Source organism: Bos grunniens, chromosome 3 (assembly GCF_055505025.1).
Source record: "Bos grunniens cultivar Pamir isolate PY7600 chromosome 3, Bosgru_T2T1.0, whole genome shotgun sequence".
Classification (NCBI taxonomy): domain Eukaryota; kingdom Metazoa; phylum Chordata; class Mammalia; order Artiodactyla; family Bovidae; genus Bos; species Bos grunniens.
The window spans coordinates 108,495,677-108,521,275 of record NC_141167.1 but is presented as its reverse complement, the minus strand read 5'-3'; the positions used below and the strand labels follow the sequence as shown (position 1 = coordinate 108,521,275).

At 41.3% G+C, this 25,599-nt stretch overlaps 1 protein-coding gene across 1 annotated transcript in view; it reads right to left on the bottom strand.

The window, feature by feature from the left end:
- Nucleotides 1–11,590, bottom strand: part of LOC147376728 (T-lymphocyte surface antigen Ly-9-like) — a 33,109-nt gene extending 21,519 nt beyond the window's left edge. The window contains exon 1 of the mRNA XM_086393469.1: nt 11,518–11,590. Coding sequence (XP_086249595.1) covers nt 11,518–11,590 — 73 coding nt within the window. The remainder of the gene's footprint in view (nt 1–11,517) is intronic.
- Nucleotides 11,591–25,599: the final 14,009 nt, after the last annotated feature.

The window sequence follows — 25,599 nt, the reverse complement described above, 5'->3', positions numbered from 1 at the left end:
TGAAATTGTAGAAGGAGCTCCCAAAGTGTCTCCCAAAGACCACCCCCCCCCGTCCTGTTCACACCCTTTTGACACCTCTTCCCCTGGAATATGGGCTGCACCTAGTGATCTTCTTTCAAGGAACACAATATGGACACAGATGGATGTCACTGCATGATACTAGGTTACACAAGACTGTGATGTCCCTCTTCCTTGCACACACACTCTCTTTCTCTCCTTCACTCTCTTTCTCTCCTTAACTTTCTTTCTTTCTCACTCTGAGGAACCCAGCTATCATGTTGTCAGCTGCCCTAAGGAGGGGCCCACATGGCAAGGCACTGAGGGAGCCTCTGGCCCACAGCCAGGGAGGAACTGAGGCCCTCATCTCAACAAGCACAGAAACTGCCTCCCATCATTAATTGCACAAGTAAGCTTAGAAGCAGATCCTTCTCAGATGACCCTAGGGCTGATGCAGCCCCAGCCAAGACTTTGATTTTAGTTGGGGACACTTTGAGCCAGAGAGGACCCAGCTGAACTACCCCTAAGCCCTGACCCATGGAAACTCTGAAACCATATTGGGTGGTGATTAAGGCACGATGTTTTGGGGTGACAGGTTATACAGCAGTAGACACCTAATACAAATATGAAGGCTGCTGTCCTTCCTGTCCTTTACAGGCAGTGTAGTAGTCAGGACAGATAGACTGTGCTGTGTAAAAAAGAGTTATAATACCTCAGGGTCTTAGAACAAGGGGTGTTTATATCACCCACCCCAGGTCCCAAAAGAGAGTGAGAGAGAAGTCCTATCACACATGGAGGAGGTGCCACCTCCTTGTAGCTGCACCATGGAACTCACAGCATCCTCACAGGCTCCCAACCCCCCAGCGGGGAGGGGAGACAGGAGAATCACCTAAGGGTTTCCCTGCTTCTGTCCAGAAATAGTGTGATTTCTGTTTTTGCTTTTTTGCCAGCACTGGTCACAAGGCCCTGGCTAACTGCCAGCGACTAGAATATGAGAGGGAGCAAGTGAGCATTTAGTGAACTCTGCAGTCCATGCCACCAAGTCAGCACTTCCCAAAGAGTCTCTGAGAGATCGCAGTGGGCCTTACTCAGACACTTTAGTGCAGAACTGTGACCAGTTGGCACATTACCCTCAGGGCAAATTGCTCCAGAGCTTACTTTCCACCTTGAGGCTTACATTCCAGGGACCTGATACCCTCTGCCCTTTAGGAGACCAAGGTAGGACAGGGAAAGTGCCACAGAATAACTTTATCCTGAAAGGAAAAACAATCTCCTTCTTCCAGCATGTCAAGATTTGCCTGGGTGGGCCTCTGACTGCCGGGGAAACATCTTCTCTCCAAATCAGTATATTCTCATCTCAAACCTGCCTTCCTCCTGCTGTACTAATACCCATTCCTGGTCTCACTGGAAGCAGAGAATAGCTCATGCCAGCATTCATATGCACAGGTGTTTCAGATATTTTTGTATTCATTTAATCATCAACTCATTTAAGAAGGCATTTCCTCAGGTTCAGGCCTTCACCACAGTCCTTTCAGGTCCTCTTACAGAACTCACAGACCCTTTTACAGACCCTCACAATGAGCTTAATGACCTTTTAGTCCCAGGTCAAAAGGCTTCACAACATGTATATTAGGGACAGTGGTCCATGAGAGCAAAAGGTATTCACTCATCCATATATCCTGTCTGGCTCCTCAGAGCTCCTCTTTTGTCCCTTCTTTCCACACTTCACTCCCCTATGAGACCCTAGTGCAAGACTAAGTCTGGTGCAAGGACTGATGCCCTGTAGAGCAGCAGTCACCAACCTTTTGATACTAGGGACTGCTGTCTTGGAAGATCATTTTTCCACAGACTGGGGATGGTTTCAGGATGATTCAATCACATTACACTTATTATGCACTTTATTATCATAATAATACATTGTGACATATAATTAAATAATTATACAGCTCACCATAATGCAGAATCAGTGGGAGCCCTGAGCTTGTTTTCCTGAGTTTTGGCAGTAATTTGAGTGATGGGGAGTGGCTGTCAATACAGATGAAGCTTCACTCACTCACCTGCCACTTAGCTCCTTCTCTGTGGCTAGGTTCCTAACAGGCCAGGGACCAGTGCTTGTCCATGTCCCAGGAATTGGGGGCCCCCACTGTAAAGCACACACCCTGGTGTGAGAATGGACACCCCCACACAGTTCACAGAAGGTCAGTTGAGAAGAACTGGGCAGAACTTTGCTACCAGTCCCTCTAAACAAATCAGGACACAAACACCATGGCCAGCAGGTGCCCATGAAACAGAGCCCTATCCTTCTTTCATCAGAAACAGCTGGCACAAAACTTGATCTTAGACTATAACCTCCAGAACTAAGGGAAAACAAATTTCTGTTGTTAAGCTACTTGGTCTGTGGCATCTTGTTTTAGCAGTCCATGCAGTGTAACACAACCTACAAGTTTTAGAGAGAATATATTCCTGCTGACACCTTGCTTTTGGACTTGTGAGCACCAGAACTGAAACCATACATTTTTGTTCTTTTATGTTATCCAGATTTGGGGTTCTCATGAAGAGATTAGTGCCTATAAAGGAAGAAGAAGAAGAAAGAGAGAAGTTGTCTCTCCCCTCCACCATTCTCTCCCCCTTTCTCTCTCCACCATCTCTACATGTCTGTCTGTCTTTCTTATGTAACCTTTGAGTCTCAGGAACTATAGGAAAAACAAAATAACCTAACATATCTCTCTAGTGAAATAAAATTGACAGAAGAGAAAGCTTACATTTTACTGTTGACACAAAGGTACTTAATCAAACAGGATGCAATGTCATGCAAAGTTCATTGTTGTTTCAAAACATCTGTTTACAAATGCTTTCCAGGTGGCACTGGTGGTAAAGAACTGGCCTGCCAATGCAGGAGACTTAAGAGATATGAGTTCGATCCCCGGGTCAGGAAAATCCCCTGAAGGAGGGCATGGCAGTCGACTCTAGTATTCTTGCCTAGAGAATCTCATGGACAGAGAAGCCTGGAGGGCTATAGTCTATAGGGTCACAAAGAGTCAGATACAACTGAAGCAACATAGAATGAATGTTTGCAAATGCTCTCTAATCCACTGAATTTTGTATAACTCCGAAAAGTTCATATAATGACTGAGCTACTAAATCCAAAAATTAAAACAATAAAAGTTTTCCAAACTTTCTTCAGAATTGATACTTCACTGGGTCTTATTATTTCTCATCAATTTTTATTTAATTTCACTATAAACACATAATCTGTGATGAAGTCATAAATGAGATATACAGAGAAAAAGATGACAGAGGAGTAGGTGGATGCAGAGCACATCTCCCTCCACAGATACATCAGGAACGCACCTTCAGACACAGAAGTGCTTGCGGAACACCACCTGAGAGCAGACAGGAGTGCCTGACCACTGGAAAAACATATATAGAAGCATGAAAAACTCGGTAGGATGAAGGAACTGGGGGGGGGGGGGGGGGGGACAGTGGGGCTGGATCCGCCCTCAGTGGTTGGGGGAAATGAAGCAGGGGTCTGACCCCATATCAGGGCAATTATCTGGGTAAGAGGAGAAACATTTAAGGCTGAGAGTGAAACAGCTGATCTGTGGCAGCCTAAATGGAAGGAGAATCAGACAGTCCTTGGCACAGTCATACCCCAGACAGGGACACAGGTCCCCTAGAAGGCACAGTGTCTGGGAGCTGGAGTGCAGGGATTGTGGAGCAATCCCAGGGCGAGGGCTGCTGCTGACTGCAGAGAGGCAAACCTAGGGGACATGAGGCAGCAGGTTGTGGTGGGAAATGCCTGCGGGGAAACTCAAGCAGCCATGGAAAGCAATACTGCTGAGTCATGCATCGAGGGTGGAGCCAAGGGGGTTTCACAAGTGAAATCCAGGGGCACCTTGCTTTGGCTTTTTTTTTCCAGTGTCTGCTTCAGTTAGTTGTGTTCTTAACTGGTAGATATCATTTTTGGTTTCCTTTGTTCACCAGGTCAGTCTATTGTACTTTATTTTTGTTTGTTTTGATTTTGCTTAGGGGTGTATATGTATATGTGTATATTCCATTATTTAAATGATTACTTTCCTGATTTTGTAACTGCCATTTGTCAAATCAAAAAATTCCTAGAAACAAATGACAAATTGATGACAACTCAAGATCCATGGGATGCAGCAAAAGCTGCTCTAAGAGGGAAGTTCATAGCAATACAATCCTATCTCAAGAAACAAGAAAAACCTTGAATGGACTACCTAACTTTACACCTAAAACAACTGGAAAAAGAACCAAAAAAGTCCCAAAATTAGCAGAAGGAAGGAAATCATAAAGATCAAAGTGGAAATAAATGAAAAAGAAATGAAAAAAATAATAGTAAAGATTAATAAAACTAAAAGCTGGTTCTTTGAGAAGATAAGCAAAATTGACAAACCTTTAGCCAGGTTCATCAAGAAAAAAGAAGAATCAAATCAACAAAATTAGAGATAAAAAAGGAGAGGTTAAAAGGCAATGCAGAAATACATAGGATTATAATAAAAGACTATTATGAACAACTATATGGCAATATAATGGATAACCTGGAAGAAATGGACAGAGTCTTAGAAAAACTCAATCTTTAAGACTGAAGCAGGATGAAATATAAATTATGAACAACACAATTACAAGCACTGAAATAGAAGCTGTGATCAAAATTCTCCCAAAAAATGAAAGCCCAGTAACAGATGGCTTCACAGAATTCTATCAAACATTAGAGAAGAGCTAATGCCTATCATTCTAAAACTCTTTCAAAAACTTGCAGAGGAAGGAACACTTCCAAACTCATTCTATGAGACCACTATCACCCTGATACCAAAATCAAACAAAGACAACACACAAAAGAGAAAACTATAGGCCAATGTCACTGATGAGCATACATGCAAAGATCCTCAACAAAATTTTAGCAAATAGAATTCAACAACACATTAAAAAGCTCATACACCATGATCAAGTTGGGATTATTCCAGGGATGCAAGAATTCTTCAATGAACACTAATCAATCAATGTGATACATCATATTAACAAATTTAAAGATAAAAGCCATATGATAATCTCAGCAGATGCAGAAAAACCCTTTGACAAAATTCAGCACCCATTTATGATTAAACTCTTCAAAAAATGGGCATAGAAGGAACCTACCTCAACATTTCCTTCTCCAGTGGACCACATTCTGTCATACCTCTCCACCATGACCCATCCATCTTGGGTGGCCCCACACAGCATGGCTTAGTTTTATTGAGTTAGACAAGGCTGTGGTCCATGTGATCAGATTGGCTAGTTGTCTGTGACTGTGGTTTCAGTCTGTCTGCCCTCTGATGCCCTCTCTCAGCGTTTACCGTCTTACTTGGGTTTCTCTTACCTTCGATGCGGAATATCTCTTCACGGCTACAGCAAAGCAGTGCTCCAATGGAGAAGGGAATGGCTAACCACTTCAGTATTCTTGCCTTGAGAACCTCATGAACAGTATGAAAAGGCAAAAAGATAGGACACTGAAAGATGAACTCCCCAGGTCGGTAGATGCACAGTATGTTACTAGAGATCAGTGGAGAAATAACTCCAGAAAGAATGAAGGGATGGAGCCAAAGCAAAAACAACATGGAGTTGTAGGTGGGACTGGTGATAGAAGCAAGGATCTATGCTGTAAAGGGCAATATTGTATAGGAACCTGGAATGTTAGGTCCATGAATAAAGGCAAATTGGCAGTGGTCGAACACGAGATGACAAGAGTGAACACTGACATTCTAGGAATCAGCGAACTAAGATGGACTGGAATGGGTGAATTTAACTCAGATGACCATTTTATCTACTACTGTTGGCCAGAATCCCTTAGAAGAAATGGAGTAGCCATCATAGTCAACAAAAGAATCTGAAATGCAGCACTTGGATGCAATCTCAAAAACGACAGAATGAACTCTGTTCATTTCTAAGGCAAACCATTCAATATCACGGTAATCCAAGTCTATTCCCTAACCAGTAACACTGAAGAAGCTGAAGTTGAATGGTTCTATGAAGACCTACAAGACCTTATAGAACTAACACCCAAAAAAAGATGTCTTTTTCATTATAGGAGACTGGAATGCAAAAGTAGGAAGTCAAGAAACACCTGGAGTAACAGGCAAATTTGGCCTTGGAGTACAGAATGAAGCAGGGCAAAGGCTAATAGAGTTCTGCCAAGAGAATGCACTGGTCATAGCAAACACCCACTTCTAACAACACAAGAGAAGACTCTACACATGGATATCACGAGATGGTCGACACCAAAATCGGATTGATTACATTCTTTGCAGCCAAAGATGGAGAAGCTCTATACAGTCAGCCAAAACAAGACCAGGACCTGACTGTGGCTCAGACCATGAACTCCTTATTGCCAAATTCAGACTTAAACTGAATAAAGTGGAGAAAACCACTAGACCATTCAGGCATGATCTAAATCAAAGCCCTTATAACTATACACTGAAAGTGAGAAATAGATTTAATGGACTAGATCTGATAGACAGAGTGCCTGATGAACTATGGACAGAGGTTCATGACATTATACAGGAGACAGGAATCAAGACCATACCCAAGAAAAATAAATGCAAAAAAGCAAAGTGGCTGTTTGAGAGGGCCTTACAAATAGCTGTGAAAAGAAGGGAAGTGAAACGCAAAGTAGAAAAGGAAAGATATACCCATTTGAATGCATAATTCCAAAAAATAGCAAGGAGAGATAAGAAAGCCTTCCTCAGTGATATATGCAAAGAAATATAGGAAAATAATAGAATGGGGAAAACCAGAGACCCCTTCAAGTAAATTAGAGATACCAAGGGAACATTTCATGCAAAGATGGGCTCAAAAAAGGAGAGAAATGGTAGGGACATAATAGAAGCAGAAGATATTAAGAGGTGCCAAGAATACACAGAAGAACTGTACAAAAAAATCTTCACAACCGAGATAATCACGATGATGTGATCACTAACTTAGAGCCAGACATCCTGGAATTTGAAGTCAAATGGGCCTTAGGAAGCACCACTATGAACAAAGCTAGTGGAGGTGATGGAATTCCAGTTGAACTACTTCAAATCCTGGAAGATGATGCTGTGAAAGTGCTGCACTCAATATGCCAGCACATTTGGAAAACTCAGCAGTGGCCACAGGACTGGAAAAGGTCAGTTTTCATTCCAATCCCAAAGAAAGGCAATGCCAAAGAATGCTCAAACTACCACACAATTGCACTCATCTCACATGCTAGTAAAGCAATGCTCAAAATTCTCCAAGCCAGGCTTCAGCAATATGTGAACCGTGAACTTCCTGATGTTCAAGCTGGTTTTAGAAAAGGCAGAGGAACCAGAGATCAAAATGCCAACATCCGCTGGATCATGGAAAAAGCAATAGAGTTCCAGAAAAACATCTACTTCTGCTTTATTGACTATGCCAAAGCCTTTGACTGTGTGGATCAGAAGAAACTGTGGAAAATTCTGAAAGAGATGGGAATAACAGACCACCTGACCTGCCTCTTGAGAAGCCTATATGCAGGTCAGGAAGCATCAGTTAGAACAGGACATGGAACAACAGACTGGTTCCAAATAGGAAAAGGAGTACGTCAAGGCTGTGTACTGTCACCCTGCTTACTTAACTTATATGCAGAGTACATCATGAGAAACGATGGGCTGGAAGAACACAAGCTGGAGTCAAGATTGCCAGGAGCAATATCAATAACCTCATATATGATGACACCACCCTTATGTCAGAAAGTGAAGAAGAACTAAAGAGCCCCTTGATGAAAGTGAAAGAGGGGAGTGAAAAAGTTGGCTTAAAGCTCAACATTCAGAAAACGAAGATCATGGCATCCGGTCCCATCACTTCATACCAAATGGATGGAGAAACAGTGGCTGACTTTATTTTTCTGAGCTCCAAAATCACTGCAGATGGTGATTGCAGCCATGAAATTAAAAGATGCTTACTCCTTGGAAGGAAAGTTATGACCAATCTAGACAGCATATTAAAAAGCAGAGACATTACTTTGCAAACAAAGGCCCATCTAGTCAAGGCTATGGTTTTCCCAGTAGTCATGTATGAATGTGAGAGTTGGACTATAAAGAAAGCTGAGCACTGAAGAATTGATCCTTTTGAAGTGTGGTGTTGGAGAAGAGTCTTGAGAGTCCCTTGGACTGCAAGGATATCCAGCCAGTCCATCCGAAAGGAAATCGGTCCTGGGTGTTCAATGGAAGGTCTGATGTTGAAGATGAAACTCCGATACTTTGGCCACCTGATGCGAAGAGCTGACTCATTGGAAAAGACCCTGATGTTTGAAAAGATTGAGGGCAGGAGGAGAAGGGGACGACAAAGGATGAGATGGTTGGATAGCATCACCAACTCAATGGACATGGGTTTGGGTGTACTCCGGGAGTTGATGATGGACAGGGAGGCCTAGCGTGCTGTGGTTCATAGGGTTGCAAAGAGTCAGACATGACTGAGTGACTGAACTGAACTGAACTGACCTCAACATAGTAAAGGCCATTTATGATAAGCCCACAGCAAAAATTACTCTCAATGTTGAAAAATTGAAAGCATTCCCCCTGAAATCAGGAACAAGACAATGGTGTCCACTTTCCCCACTATTATTCAACATAGTTTTGAAAGTCCTAGATAAAGCAATCAGAGAAGAAAAAGAAATAAAAAGAATCCAGATTGGAAAAGAAGAAGTAAAGTTCTCACTGTTTCCAATTGGCATGATACGATACCTAGAAAACCCTAAAGATAGTATCAGAAATTTTCTAGAAATAATTAGTGTATTTAGCAAAGTCACTGGATACAAAATCAATACAGAAATCACTTGCATGCCTATATACTAACAATGAAAAATCAGAATGGGAAATTAAGGAATCAATCCCATTCACCATTGCAACAACAACAAAATATCTAGGAATAAACTTACCTAAGGAGACAAAAGAATTGTATACAGAAAATTATAAGACACTGATGAAAAAATCAAAAATGACATAAACAGATGGAGAGATATTCCATGTTCCTGAGTAGGAAGAATCAATATTGTGAAAATGGCTATACTACCAAATGCAATCTACAGATTCAATGAGATCCCTATCAAATCACCAATGGCATTTTTCACAGAACTAAAACAAAAAATTTTGCAATTCATGTGGAAGCACAAAAGACCCCAAATAGCCAAAACAGTCTTGAGGAAGAAGAGTAGAGCTGGAGGAATCAACCTTCTTGACTTCAGATTATACTACAAAGCTACAGTCATCAAGACAGTATGACATTGGCACAAAAACAGAAATATGGATCAATGGAACAAGATAGAAAGCCCAGAAATAAACCCAGGCACCTATGGGTACCTTATTTTTGACAAAGGAGGCAAAAATATATAATAGGGCAAAGACAGCCTCTTTACTAAGTGGTGCTGGGAAAACTAGACCGTCACATGTAAAAGAATGAAATTAGAACACTTCCTAACACCATACACAAAGATAAAATCAAAATGGATTACAGACCTAAATTTAGGATTAGAAAGTATAAACCTCTTAAAGGAAAACATAGAACACTCAATGACATAAATCAAAGAAAGACCCTCTATGACACATCTTCTGGAGTAATTGAAATAAAAACAAAAGTAAAGACCTGATTAAACTTTAAAATTTTATATTGTAATTAACTTACAATTAAAATAAATAAATTTATATTAAAAAATTTGCACACAAAAGGAAATTATAAGCAAGGTGAAAAGAGCACTCAGAATGGGAGAAAATAGTAGCAAATGAAACAACAGACAAAGGATTAATTTCCAAAATATACCAGCAGCTCATACAACTCAATACCAGAAAAACAAACAACCCAATCAAAAAACGGGGGAAAGACCTAAAGAGACATTTCTCCAAAGAAGACATACAAATGGCTAACAAACACCTGAAAAGATGCTCAACATCGCTTATTATTTGAGAAATCCAAATCGAAAATACAATGAGATAGTACATTCATTGTAGAACTACAATCACCTCACACTGGACAGAAAGTCATCATCAAAAAGTCTACAAACAAGAAATTCTGCAGCGGGTATAGAGAAAAGGAAACACTTGCACTGTTGGTGCAAATGTAAATTGATACAGCCAGTAAGGAAGACGGTATGGAGATTCCTTTAAAAACTAGGAATAAAACCACTATATGACACAGCAATCCCACTCCTAGGCATATACATGAGGAAATATCAATCTCACTTCTAGGCAATATCATGAGGAAAACGAAATTGAAAAAGACACACATATCCCCTTGTTGATTTCAGCACTATTTACAACAGCTAGAACATGGAAACAACCTAAATGTCTATCAACATATGAATGGATAAAGAAGTTTTGGTACATATACACAATAGAATATTATTTCGCCATAAAAAGGAATGCATTTGAGTCAGTTCTAATGAGGTGGATGAACACAGAGCCTATTATACAGAATGAAGTAAGTCAGAAAGAGAAAAATAAATATTGTATACTAACGCATATATACGGAATCTAGAAAGATGGTACCAAATAATTTATTGGCAGGGCAGCAATGGAGAAACAGACACAGAGAACAGACTTACAGACATGATAAGAGGGGAGGGGAGGGTGAGATGTATGGAGAGAGCAACATGGAAACTTACACTACCATATGTAATGTAGATATACAATGGGAATTAGCTGTATGTCTCAGGAAACTCAAACAGGGGCTCTGTATCAACCTAGAAGGGTGGGATGGGGAGGGAGATGGGAGGGAATTTCAAGAGGGATGATATATATGTATATCTATGGCTGAATCATCTTGAGGTTTGACAGGAAACAACAAAATACTATAAAGCCATTATCCTTAAATGTAAAAAAAATAAATAGAAAGCTAAAAATAAATAAATGAGATATATAGCTTTCTCATGACTATCATTCTTTAAGTTTCCTTTTGGCTTAATTCCATCCTCTCTGCTTCACCCTCCTTTCTTTCTTCTCCAAGTTCACCCCCTGCTGCAACCCACTTAGCAGTTTACTGTTCCTTCCATGGTTTCTTCATTCTTTTACAACATGTGGCTATACAGACACCCTTAAATTTTGGAGACTGCTCCTCCTTTTACGAAATTAGAATTTTACTGTATTCAACATCCTGCATCGGCCCAAGAAAACTAGACTCCAGGTGCTTCTTCCAATTCAGATACAGTGTTCTAGGTCTGCCCCTTCTCCATGGACAGTGTCAGAGCCTGTTACATTCCCTCCGTCAGGTCAAGGGGACCTTGTTCCCACTCCTTTGGTCCCCAGAAGCTGCTTCTGTATCTCTCTCTATTCCTCTCCCCAAGTAGCTCCAGGATCTCTTGGCTTCCCTGTTATTGAAACAGTAGTGACCTCACCTCCCTAGTAATGGATCCCTTACTGTAGCCAAGGCTGCCTCCAATCAGGGGTCCCAGCCTCAACACAACTTAAGACATCAGAGAGAGAAGGGGTCCCTGTATCTTGCCCCCTGCCACAAAAAGCCCAGGCTACTCACTGAGGAGCAGGCTAGTGAGTCCCAGGAGCCGGGTGGTCCAGTAGAGGTGGGGGTCTTCTGAGGAGGGTTCCATCTCAGGCTGCCTGCCGGCTTATGCAGCTACAGAGGAAACATTTAGGGGGAACAGCAAGAGAGCAGGAAAGGCTTCACTCCTAAGAGTTCTTGGGCTTATCTCCACCCCAAGGGTGGGGCTAACAAGTTAGTTCTGGATATCAGCTCACAGGGCTAGAATAAGCCATTCAGATGTTTCATATTATCCCCAGAACCTACAATGGACCTCAATAAACTATTGCAGAATAAATATATAAACAACTCTACTTTATGATATACCTATGTTGGTGATGGACAAGGAGGCCTGGCGTGCTGCATTTCATGGGGTCGCAAAGAGTCAGACATGACTGAGCGACTGAACTGAACTGATACTGTATTGGCATGGTGCCCCATTCCTCTGGTCATGCTAGTTTGGTGATCTCACACTCCTTACCCCTACCCTCATTATAATCCCTTTACTAGTTTCCCCTGGTTAACAGCTCAGTCCAGGCATCCTTGGCCACTAATATCAACTTATGATCCAGCACAGAAATTACACTATTAAACCCAGGATGGGCAAGATATCTTCTTCTTTATACCATTTAATGAGATAAATTTCCTGTTTGATTTTCTGTGAACTTCAACTATCAGTTGCCCAAGTCAGAAGCCATTAGCAAAAGAAACTAAAAGTTGTTGTGAAAAGTGTCGAGTTCTCATATGCCCAGTACAAATATTAGCATATATCTGTTCTTGCACTCTTCTGGTTTTCTTGCTTGTCACTAGTAGCAGTTATCCTCCCTACACACAGGACAAAGCCAGACTCCATGGTCTCTGATAGGCTCTTGTCTGCATCACACCCACCACTTCCCTTTCATCCTCTGCCAGCCCTGCTCCTGTTATCACAGAGGGGCAGGCGTGGATATCTACACTCCTCCTGTCCAGAGCCTCAGCTGCCTCAGACTCACTTCCACCTGCTGAGGCTCAGGCTCTGGTGTCTTGTCCCTAGACTGAGTCCCCACACCTGAGAACTGTCTCATCCCACACTCCACAGGAGCAGCCCTATCTACCTAACTCCTGGTCCATGCCTCCTTCTCCCCACTGAGGCTTTCTCCTCAGCTGCCCAGACCCAATGCTGCATCCACAAGACTGGCATGCACTCAGTCATGCACTCAAGGTATTCATAGCACGGTACATTAAACCCATTTTTGGATGTGAAAACCGAGATCAAGTGTGGCTGCATGACCTACAAAAAAATCACACAGTGAATCAGGGAAAGATATGTACTCTCAACAACAAACTCTAGAAAAAATTTCACTACATCACAGCCACTGTCCCATCCCACTCTGTGACCTCAAACAACTCACAAGAGTCCATTTTCTGCTCCCTTAAACTGCTCTGTAACATCTCAGACAAGAGAATATCCACCAGGCTCATTGCCTCCAACCCAATGTATTATCGAGGAATTACTTCAAAAGATGGTCTGTGGGTCCTGTGGTCACTAACTTCTGTATGCCGTCAAAATCCAGGCAGCTCATCCACGGGTCATTCTCAGGGTGAAGATGAATGAGGCTGGTATGCCCTTCTCTGTCATGTCCCTACATCTGTTGTGAGCAATCTTTGTGTGAGAAATGTTTGGTTTTGGAAATCATTTGCTAAAGGGGGTTGGGATGGAGGAGCCTAGAGAGAAAGAAGCAGCAATGTGGTACAGGCCAAGGACACTGGGAGACAGCCACACAGTGGAATTTATATGCTGGCAAAACACCTAGAATTTTTAAAAAGTTGAGGTAGCCTATCTCATATTCAACATACTAACTGGCCTGTACTAGTCCCTTAAATCTATTTCTCACTTCCACTGTATAATCATAAGGGATTTGATTTAGGTCATACCTGATCAATCTAGTGGTTTTCCCTACTTTCTTCAATTTTAGTCTGAATTTGGCAATAAGGAGTTCATGATCTGAGCCACAGTCAGCTCCCGGTCTTGTTCTTGCTGACTGTATAGAGCTTCTCCATCTTTGGCGGCAAAGAATAAAATCAATCTGATTTTGATGTTGACCATCTGGTGATGTCCATGTGTACAGTCTTCTCTTGTGTTGTTGGAAGAGGGTGTTTGCTATGACCAGTGTGTTCTCTTGGCAAAATACTATTAGCCTTTGCCCTGCTTCATTCCGTATTCCAAGGCCAAATTTGCCTGTTACTCCAGGTGTTTCTTGACTTCCTACTTTTGCATTCCAGTCTCCTATAGTGAAAAGGACATCTTTTTTGGGTGTTAGTTCTAAAAGGTCTTGAAGATCTTCATAGAACCATTCAACTTCTTCAGCATTACTGGTTGAAGCATAGACTTGGATTGCTGTGATATTGAATGGTTTGCCTTGGAAAAGAACAGAGTTCATTCCATCATTTTTGAGATTGCATCCAAGTACTGCATTTCGGACTCTTTTGTTGACCATGATGGCTACTCCATTTCTTCTGAGGGATTCCTGCCCGCAGTAGTAGATATAATGGTCATTTGAGTTAAAATCACCCATTCCAGTCCATTTCAGTTCACTGATTCCGAGAATGTTGACGTTCACTCTTGCTATCTCCTGTTTGACCACTTCCAATTTGCCCTGATTCATGGACTTAACATTTCAGGTTCCTATGCAATATTGCTCTTTACAGCATTGGACCTTGCTTCTATCACCAGTCACATCCACAACTGGGTACTGTTTTTGCTTTGGCTCCATCCCTTCATTCTTTCTGGAGTTATTTCTCCACTGATCTCCAGTAGCATATTGGGCTCTTACTGACCTGTGGAGTTCCTCTTTCAGTATCCTATCATTTTGTCTTTTCACACTGTTCATGGGGTTCTCAAGACAAGAATACTGAAGTGGTTTGCCATTCCCGTCTCCAGTGGACCACATTCTGTCAGACCTCTCCACCATGACCTGCCTGTCTTGGGTGGCCCCACAGGGCATGGCTTAGTTTCATTGAGTTAGACAACACTATGGTCCTAGTGTGATTAGATTGACTAGTTTTTTGTGATTATGGTTTCAGTGTGTCTGACCTCTGATGCCCTCTTGCAACACCTACCATCTTACTTGGGTTTCTTTTACCTTGGACATGGGGTATCTTTTCACGTCTGCTCTAGCAAAGTGCAGCTGCTGCTCCTTACCTTGGTCCTGGGGTAAGGACCCCTCCTGACCTAGAATGTGGAGTAGCTTCTCTGGCCCTCCTGCGCCCGGCAGCCACCACTCTTGGACATGGGTTTGCTCCTCTCGGCCACCGCCCCTGACCTCGGACGCGGGGTAGCTCCTCTTGGCCACGCTTGTGTGCTGTCGCAGCTGCCGCGCTTGTAGATTTAAAGGACTAGATCTGATAGATAGACTGCTTGATGAACTATGGACTGAGGTTCGTGACATTGTACAGGAGACAGCGATCAAGACCATCCCCATGGAAAATAAATGCAAAAAAGCAAAATGGCTGTCTGGGGAGGCCTTACAAATAGCTGTGAAAAGAAGAGAAGCGAAAAACAAAGGAGAAAAGGAAAGATATAAGCATCTGAATGCAGAGTTCCAAAGAATAGCAAGAAGAGACAAAAAAGCCTTCCTCAGCGATCAGTGCAAACAAATAGAAGAAAACAACAGAATGGGAAAGACTAGAGATCTCTTCAAGAAAATTAGAGATACCAAGGAAATATTTCATGCAAAGATGGGCTCAATAAAGGACAGAAATGGTATGGACCTAACAGAAGCAGAAGATATTAAGAAGAGGTGGCAAGAATACACAGGAGAACTATACAAAAAAGATCTTCAGGACCCAGATAACCACGATAGTATGATCACTCACCTAGAGCCAGACATCCTGGAATGTGAAGTCAAGTGTGCCTTAGAAAGCATCACTATGAACAAAGCTAGTGGAGGTGATGGAATTCCAGCTATTTCAAATCCTGAATGATGATGCTGTGAAAGCACTGGAACTCAATATACCAGCAAATTTGGAAGACTCAGCAGTGGCCATAGGACTGGAAAAGGTCAGTTTTCATTCCAATCCCAAAGAAAGGCAATGCCAAATAATGCTCAAATTACTGCACAACTGCACTCATCTCACACGCTAGTAAAGTAATGCTCAAAATTCTCTAAGCCAGGCTTCTTCAATACATGAATGGAGAGCTTCCAGATGTTCCAGCTGGTTTTAGAAAAGGCAGAGGAACCAGAGATCAAATTGCCAACATCTGCTGGATCATTGAAAAAGCAAAGAGTTCCAGAAAAACATCTATTTCTGCTTTATTGACTATGTCAAAGCTTTTGACTGTGTGGATCACAATAAACTGTGGAAAATTCTGAAAGAGATGGGAATACCAGACCACCTGTCCAGCCTCTTGAGAAACCTATATGCAGGTCAGGAAGCAACAGTTAGAACTGGACATGGAACAACAGACTGGTTCCAAATAGGAAAAGGAGTTTGTCAAGGCTGTATATTGTCACCCTGCTTATTTAAGTTATATGCAGAGTACATCATTAGAAATGCTGAGCTGGAAGAAGCATAGCTGGAATCAAGATTGCCGAGAGAAATATCAATAACCTCAGATATGCAGATGACACCACCCTTATGGCAGAAAGTGAAGAGGAACTAAAAAGCCTCTTGATGAAAGTGAAAGTGGAGAGTGAAAAAGTTGGCTTAAAGCTCAACGTTCGGGAAACGAAGATCATGGCATCTTGGCCCATCACTTCATGGGAAATAGATGGGGAAACAGTGGAAACAGTGTCAGACTTTATTTTGGGGGGCTCCAAAATAACTGCATATGGTGATTGCAGCCATAAAATTAAAAGATGTTTACTGCTTGGAAGAAAAGTTATGACCAACCTAGGTAGCATATTGAAAAGCAGAGACATTACTTTGCCAACAAACGTCCTTCTAGCCAAGGCTATGGTGTTTCCAGTGGTCATGTATGGATGTGGGATTTGGACTGTAAAGAAAGCTGAGCGCCGAAGAATTGATACTGTTGAACTGTGGTGTTGGAGAAGACTCTTGAGAGCCCCATGGACTGCAAGGAGATCCAACCATTCTGAAGGAGATCAGCCCTAGGATTTCTTTGGAAGGAATGATGCTAAAACTGAAACTGCAGTAGTCTGGCCACCTCATAGGAAGAGTTGACTCATTGGAAAAGACTCTGATGCTGGGAGGTATTGGGGGCAGGAGGAAAAGGGGACGACAGAGGATGAGATGGCTGGATGGCATCACTGACTTGATGGACGTGAGTTTGAGTGAACTCTGGAAGATGGTGATGGACAGGGTGGCCTGGCGTGCTGCGATTCATGGGGTCGCAAAGAGTTGGACATGACTGAGTGACTGAACTGAGCTGAACTGAACCATCCTGTACTAGGTATAACACATAAAGAAGCACACATACCAACTTCAGAAACGTTGCAAAGAGTTTACTGAACACAAACACTTGGTGCTAGGAATCTTTGGGGAATTAAAGGAAGACAGACCTGGATCTGCATAATGTGTGTCAGGAAGATCAGAATAGGAGGAAAGTGTAGAGTCCAGTGATATAAAGAGTCCAGGAAACAGAGATCTGAGAGATGACCAAGAGAAATTAAGCCCAAGAAAATGCACAGAAATTGTCAGGAACTCTAGATGTCCAAGAGACTTGATGGGTGATCATATCTATTTTTATTTGAATTTCCAAAAGCAAACTATTCCAGTGGAGAGCTGAGTTATGTGAAGAATACTTTTATTGAATATATATTCTATGTGTTTTTAATTATACATTAAAATTAACTGCACATTGTTGTTATACATAATTATGTGCAAAAAAATTACACATAAAACCTTACCTACAATATATGCTTAATTAAATCCTCAAAACATTATATTACCTAAGTATTGCATGCATCTAATGAAAGATCATCCTGAAATTACAAAGAGATTAAATAACTTGCTCAAGGTTGTGTTTTAAGTAACCGAAAAGTTGGTCACAAGGATCGACATCAGCCCAGCCATGGACTTGCTCAGGAGAGTGTAATTTCTGAGGAACTTACATCATGATTGTGAAAGGCCTGAGGAGTTAGAGGTTGGCTCTTTCCTTATATGGGAGGAAACTGCTGCTCTGGGAGAAGGATTAGGTAGCCTAGGTAAAGAAAAATTGGGGGTAGAGGATCTCATTAGTCTTTTCTACAATCACCCTTCCTGGGTGAAAGACAAGAGGCACCAAGCCAGCCATGCATTTTTTACCACAGAACAGCAGAGAATTCCTAGAGTTGGGCTTGCAGGAGAAGCAGACATAAGCAGGTAGAGTCTAGCCATCAGTAATCCTCCTCTCCTCTTCTCTTCCTTTGTAATAGAACTAATAATTTTCCAGTTTAAAATTATATTTAATATTTTTAATGAAAAATAAACAGCACTAAAAATTTTTAAATTATTAAGAGGATGATGGGTGCTTTCAATGTGTCATTCAGGGAAAAGTAGGTAAATATTGAGCAACTATAGCCATAAATAGAAAACAATGAATAATTCAACATGCATCTTAAAATATGAAAGGCATAAAATTTCAGAGTAAGAAAATTCTCTCCTTTATAAAACAAATGTGAGAAATGGCTTCCCTTGTAGATCACTTTTTCAGAACTCTGGAAAATAACTATGACACACAGTAAGATGATGGGGCATTTATTCAAGAAAAACAACAGAATCCCAATAAGAACAGGAAGTTTTGTGGTGTTTTAACTTGCTCTATGTTCCCAAGTAGCATAATTCACCGGAAAAAGAATAGCCTGTATTCTTGGTAAACACCAGAGACCTTGTAGCCACCACAGACAGCCAATTCAGAGTTTTATTCCCAATAAATCTGTCATGATTTGACATACCTGTTGGTATTCTGGAAGATCCCACTTGCAAGAAAAAAAAAAAAATCTATATTTGCCCTAACAAGGGATATTCCTTTGAGCTTCCCAAAGTATTGAAAAACAGTTAATGCCCACTATAGACTAATTAAAGTCTTATAAGGGAAAACTGGGGAGTGAGGGTGTTTTGAAAGGAGCCACAGATCAAATTGCCAACATTCATCGGATCATGGTGAAAGCAAAGGAATTCAGAAAATCATCTACCTTTGCTTCGTTGACTACACTAAAGCCTTTGACTGTGTGGATCACAACAAACTGTGGGAAATTGTTAAATTCATGGGAGTACCAGACCACCTCACTTGTCTCCTGAGAAACCTGTATGTGGATCAAGAAGCAACAGTTAGAACCAGACATGGAACAGCTGAATGGTTGAAAATTATAAAAGGAATATGAAAAGGCTGTATATTATCACCCTGCTCCTTTAAATTCTGTTCAGAGTATATCATGTAAAATCCAGGGTGGATGAATCACAAGCTGGAATCAAGATTGCCAGGAGAAGTATCAACAACCTCAGATATGCACATGATACCACTCTAATGGCAGAAGTTGAAGAAGAGCAAAACAGCCCCTTGATGGAGATGAAAGAGTGAGACAGTCAATTCCTAGGCATGTTGATAAGAAGTCTGGGGTCCCCAAGGAGGAGAAACCAGTCCAGGGATCTCAAGGAGAAGATAGGGGTCTGGAGTTCTCAAGGAAGAGAAAGGGACAAACTTTTTTTTCTTATAACGCCAGAACTGATGCTGCTGCTGCTGCCTCTGCTGAGTCACATCAGTTGTATCTGACTCTGTGTGACCCCACAGACGGCAGCCCACCAGGCTCCCCCGTCCCTGGGATTCTCCAGGCAGGAACACTGGAGTGGGTTGCCATTTCCTTCTCCAATGCATGAAAGTGAAAAGTGAAAGTGAAGTCGCTCAGTCGTGTCCGACCCTCAGCGACCCCATGGACTGCAGCCTTCCAGCCTCCTCCATCCATGGGATTTTCCAGGCAAGAGTACCGGAGTGGGGTGCCATTGCCTTCTCTGCCAGAACTGACGATTGCACAACAAAACAACTCATCTTGCTCAAGGATATGTTTTCCCATAAACTCTGTTCAGTTCAGTTCAGTCGCTCAGTTATGTCAAACTCTTTGCGACCCCATGAATTTCAGCACGCCAGGCCTCCCTGTCCATCACCAACTCCCAGAATTCACTCAAACTCATGTCCATCGAGTCGGTGATGCCATCCAGCCATCTCATCGTCTGTCGTCCCCTTCTCCTCCTGCCCCCAATCCCTCCCAGCATCAGAGTTTTTTCCAATGAGTCAACTCTTCGCATGAGGTGGCCAAAGTATTGGAGTTTCAGCTTTAGCATCAGTCCTTCCAATGAACACCCAGGACTGATCTCCTTTAGAATGGACTGGTTGGAGAACCTAAAGAACAAACAATCAATGATGAAGGACACAGTAACTGAAAATACACTAGAAGAAGCCAATAGCAGAATAACTGAGGTAGAATGAATGAGCTGAATAAAATGATGGATACATATAATGTTGAAAATAATTGCCACAGAGCAGAATAAAAAAAGAAAAGAAAACAAGAATTGATGTCAGCCTCAGAGACCTCTGGGATAACATTACATGCACCAACATTCAAATTATAGAGTTCCCAGAAGACAAAGTGTAAGCATCTGAGAAAATAGTTCAAGAGACTATAGTAGAAAGCTTCCCTAACATAAGAAAGAGAATAGTCAGTCAAGTCCAGGAAGTGCAGAGAGGGCCATACAAGGTAAACCCAAGCGGAAACATGCTGAGGCACATATTAATCAAACTATCAAAAAATAAATACAAAGAAAAAATATTAAAAACAGCAAGGGAAAATCAACAAATAACAGACAGAGAATCCCCATAAGGTTATCAACTAATATTTCAGCCGAAACTCTACAGCCAAAAGTAAGTGGCAGAATATATTTAAAGTGATGAAAGGGGGAAAGCTACAACCAAGATTACTTCATCCACCTAAGCTCTCATCCAAATTTGACAGAGAAATCAAAAACTTTACAGACAAGCAAAAGCTAAGAGAATTCAGCACCACCAGACCAACTTTACAACAAATGCTAAAAGAACCTCTCTAGGTAGGAAACACAAGAGAAGAAAAAGACCAAGAAAAACAAACTGAAAGCAATTAAGAAAACGGTAATAGGAATATACATATTGATAACTACCTTAAGTTTAAATGGATTAAATGCTCCAATAAAAAGAAATGGACTCCCATCCAAGTACTAACCAGGCCCGACCCTGCTAAGCTTTCGAGATCAGATGAGATCGGGCACGTTCAGGGTGGTGCAAAGTAAAAAAAAATAATAATAACTAATAAATGATAAATGGTTAAAAAAATAAATAAATAAAAGATTCCCCCCCAAAAAAAAGAAAGAAAGAAAGAAATGGACTGGCTAAATGGATATTTTTTTAAAGGCCTGTATATATGTTGTCTACAAGAGACCCACTTCAGACCTGAAGACACAGAGAGACGGAACGGAGAAAGATATCTCGTGCAAAGGGAAATCAAAAGAAAGCTGGAGTAGCAAAACTCATATCTTTATGAGTTTTGTCTCTTTAAAAGAGACAAGAAAGGACACTACATAATGATGAAAGGGTCAATTCAAGAAGAAGATAAATATTTATATCTTTATATATATATAAATTTATATATATATAAATATAAAGATAAAATTGTAAATATTTATACATTAAATATAGGAACACCTCAATATACAAGACAAATCCTAATATCCATAAAGGGGGAAACTGATGGTAACACAAAGATAATGGGGGGCTTTAACATTCCACTTATACCAATAGATAGGTTATCCAGACAGAAAATTAATAAGCAAGCACAAACTTTATATGACACAATCGAACAAATAGACTTAATTGCTATTTACAGGACACTCCATTCCAAAGCAGCAGAATACACTTTCTTCTTACGTGCGCCCAGAACATTCGCCAAGTTAGATCACAACTTGAGTCACAAATTAAGGCTTGGTAAAGTAAACAATATTGAAATCATATCAAGTGTCTTTTCTGACCTCCACACTATGAGATTAGAAATTAATTACAGGGGGAGGAGCCAAGATGGCAGAGGAGTAGGACGAGGAGAACACTTTCTCCCCCACAAATTCATCAAAACAGCATTTAAACGTCGAGTAAATTCCACAAAACAACTACTGAATGCCGGCAGAGGACATCAGGCACCCAGAAAAGCAACCCAAGTCTTCGAAAGGAGGTAGGAAAAAATATAAAAGACAAAAAAAGAGACAAAAGAGGGAGGGACGGAGCTCCGTCCCGGGAAGGGAGTCTTAAAAATAGAGAAGTTTCCAAACACCAGGAAACCTTCTCACTGCCGAATCTGTGCCAAGCTTTGGAAGCACAGAGGGCAACATAACAGGGAGAAAAAAAAAATAAACAGTTAAAACTCGCAGATTGCGAGCCCTACGGTAATGCCCCCAGCAGAGAAGCAGTGCAGATGCCTGCACAGGCCATTAGCAAGCGGGGGCTGGTCAGGGAGGCGCGGCACGGGCTGCATCGCTCAGAGTAAGAATCTGGCCTGAATACCCTGAGCACTATCTGAGAGAAATAATTTGGGCTAGCAAACCAGACTGTGGGATATCTACCATGCGAAAAGCCAGCCCCAACCTAAGACACCGCCAGGCCCGCGCACAGAACAAAGGACTGAACAGAGAGAGCCGGCTGCAGACCTTCCCCCTCCGGTGACAGGCAGCCAGAGCCGGAAGGGGGCAATCTCAGCCCCAGAGAGACATTATTTATAAAACTGTAAGCAGGCTTCTTTGCTAACGAAAACTTCTTGGGGGTCTGGATGGTCAACATTTGCCTGAGAAGGTGCGCCAGTTTTACACCCAGATAACCGAGTGGCGGGGAGGCGATAAGTCGCAGCATTGACGCTCGCCAAACACCTCATCACCTGAGCTGCTCAGACCAGGGAAGAGCACAAAACACAGGCCCAACTGAGTCTGCGCCTCTGAGGACTACCCGAGTGCCTGAACCTGAGCGGCTTGGACCTGGGAGGTGCATGCAGCCCAGGGCCGGCCTCGGATTGTTCCCGGCGGAACAACCTAGAGACCGAGCAGCGTGGGCAGGGAGGCTACACGCGCCGTGAGCGGGGGCAGACCCAGGGTGGCTGAGGCACTGCGAGCGCACGCCAGTGTTATTTGTTTGCAGCATCCCTCCCTCCCTCCCCACAGCGCGAATGAACAAGTGAGCCTAAAAAAGAAAAAAAGTTTCCCCCACCGTCCCCTTTGTGTCAGGGCGGTAACCAGACACTGAAGAGACCAGCAAACAGAAGTTATAACAGAGGGAAACGCCTTGGAAGCTACAGGCAATAGATTAAAACCCTGTGGTTACTACGGACTACATAGGAAGGGGCCTATAGATCTTGAGAAATATAAGTCGGACCAAGGAACTAGCCAAAAATGAACTAAACCCACAATACTCAAAATAAAACCAGAAAAAGTCCTAGATATATTTTTACTATATTTACGATCATTCTTTCTTTCTTTCTTTCTTTTTATTTTTTTAATTTTTAGAAAAAAAAAATTTAAGTCCTCTATTGTTCCTTTAATTTTCACTCTTATAACCTATTACTTTGAAAAAAAAAAAGACCCTATTTTTTTTCTTCTTCAGCAAACTCCATATATATATATTTTATAATTTCTTGACCTTGTTTTTTTTTTTTTCCTTCTTTTCTTCTTTTCGTTAACATTGTATTTTTGAAATTCCAAACTCTACTCTAGTTTTTAAATTTTAGCTTTTTGGTATATGTTATCAAGTTTGTACCTATAGTTTGTTTTATAATTTCTGTGACTTTTTTTTTTTTCTGTTTCTTTCTCTTCTTCTTTTATATAACATTGTATATCTGAAATTCCAAACTCTACTCTAGATTTTTAATTTATGCTTTTTGGTATTTGATATTAATTTTGTACCTGTATTTTCTTTATAATTTTGCGACATTGTGTGTTTTTGTTTGTTTGTTTGTTTTCTCTCTTTATGTCTCTTCTTCCTTTTTTTTAACATTGTATTTTTGAAATTCCGAACTCTACTCTAGATTTTTAATTTTTGCTTTTTGGTATTAGTTATCAATTTTGTACCTGTATTTTCTTTATAATTTTCACGACCTTGTTTGTTTTTCTTTGTTCGTTTTTTCTCTCTTTCTTTTCCTTCGTCTTTTCTTTAACATCGTATTTTTGAAATTCCAAACTCTACTCTAGATTTTTAATTTTTGCTTTTATGTATTTGTTACCAATTTTGTACCTTTAAGAACCCAATCCGCAGGACCCATTTTTCACTAGGGAGTGAGATTACTGGCTTGACTGCTCTCTCTCCCTTTGGACTCTCCTTTTTCTCCACCAGGTCGCCTGTGTCTCCTCCCTAACCCCTCTCTACTCTACCCAACTCTGTGAGTTTCTGTGTGTTCCAGATGGTGGAGAACACTTAGGGAACTGATTACTGGCTGGATCTGTCTCCCTCCTTTTCATTCCCCCCTTTTATCTTTCTGGCCACCTCTGTCTCCTTCCTCCTTCTCCTCTTCTCTGTATAACTCCGTGAACATCTCTGAGTGGTCCAGTTGTGGAGTGCACATAAGGAAGTGACTACTGGCTACCCCACTCTCTCCACAATTGATTCCACCTCATCTCATTTGGGTCACCTCTAACTCCCTCCTCCCTCTTCTCTTCTCCATGTAACCCTGTAAACCTCTCTGAGTGACCCTCACAGTAGAGAAACTTTTCATCTTTAATGTAGATGTTTTATCAATGGTGCTGTATAGAAGGAAAAGTTTTGAAACTACTGTAAAAATAAGACCAATAACCTGAAGCAGGAGGCTTAAGTCCAAACCCTGACTCCAGGGAACTCCTGACTCCAAGGAACATTAATAGACAGGAGCTCATCAAACACCTCCATACCTACACTGAAAGCAAACACCACACAAGGGCCAACAAGTTCCAGGGCAAGACATACCAAGCAAATTCTCCAGCAACAAAGGAACACAGCCCTGACCTTCAAGATACAGGCTGCCCAAAGTCACCCCAAAACAATAGACATCTCATAACTCATTACCGGACATTTCATTGCACTCCAGAGAGAAGAAATACAGCTCCACCCACCAGAACACCGACACAAGCTTCCCTAACCAGGAAACCTTGACAAGCCACCTGTACAAACCCACACACAGCGAGGAAAAGCCACAATAAAGAGAACTCCACAAACTACCAGAATACAGAAAGGACACCCCAAACTCAGCAATTTAAACAAGATGAAGAGACAGAGGAATACCCAGCAGATAAAGGAACAGGATAAATGCCCACCAAACCAAACAAAAGAGGAAGAGATAGGGAATCTACCTGATAAAGAATTCCAAATAATGATAGTGAAACTGATCCAAAATCTTGAAATTAAAATGGAATCACAGATAAATAGCCTGGAGACAAGGATTGAGAAGATGCAAGAAAGGTTTAACAAGGACCTAGAAGAAATAAAAAAGAGTCAATATATAATGAATAATGCAATAAATGAAATTAAAAACACTCTGGAGGCAACAAATACTAGAATAACAGAGGCAGAAGATAGGATCAGTGAATTAGAAGATAAAATGGTAGAAATAAATGAATCAGAGAGGATAAAAGAAAAACGAATTAAAAGAAATGAGGACAATCTCAGAGACCTCCAGGACAATATTAAACGCTACAACATTTGAATCATAGGGGTTCCAGAAGAAGAAGACAAAAAGAAAAACCATGAGAAAATACTTGAGGAGATAATAGTTGAAAACTTCCCTAAAATGGGGAAGGAAATAATCACCCAAGTTCAAGAAACCCAGAGAGTCCCAAACAGGATAAACCCAAGGTGAAACACCCCAAGACACATATTAATCAAATTAACAAAGATCAAACACAAAGAACAAGTATTAAAAGCAGCAAGAGAAAAACAACAAATAACACACAAGGGAATTCCCATAAGGATAACAGCTGATCTTTCAATAGAAACTCTTCAAGCCAGGAGGGAATGGCAAGACATACTTAAAATGATGAAAGAAAATAACCTACAGCCCAGGTTATTGTACCCAGCAAGGATCTCATTCAAGTATGAAGGAGAAATCAAAAGCTTTTCAGACAAGCAAAAGC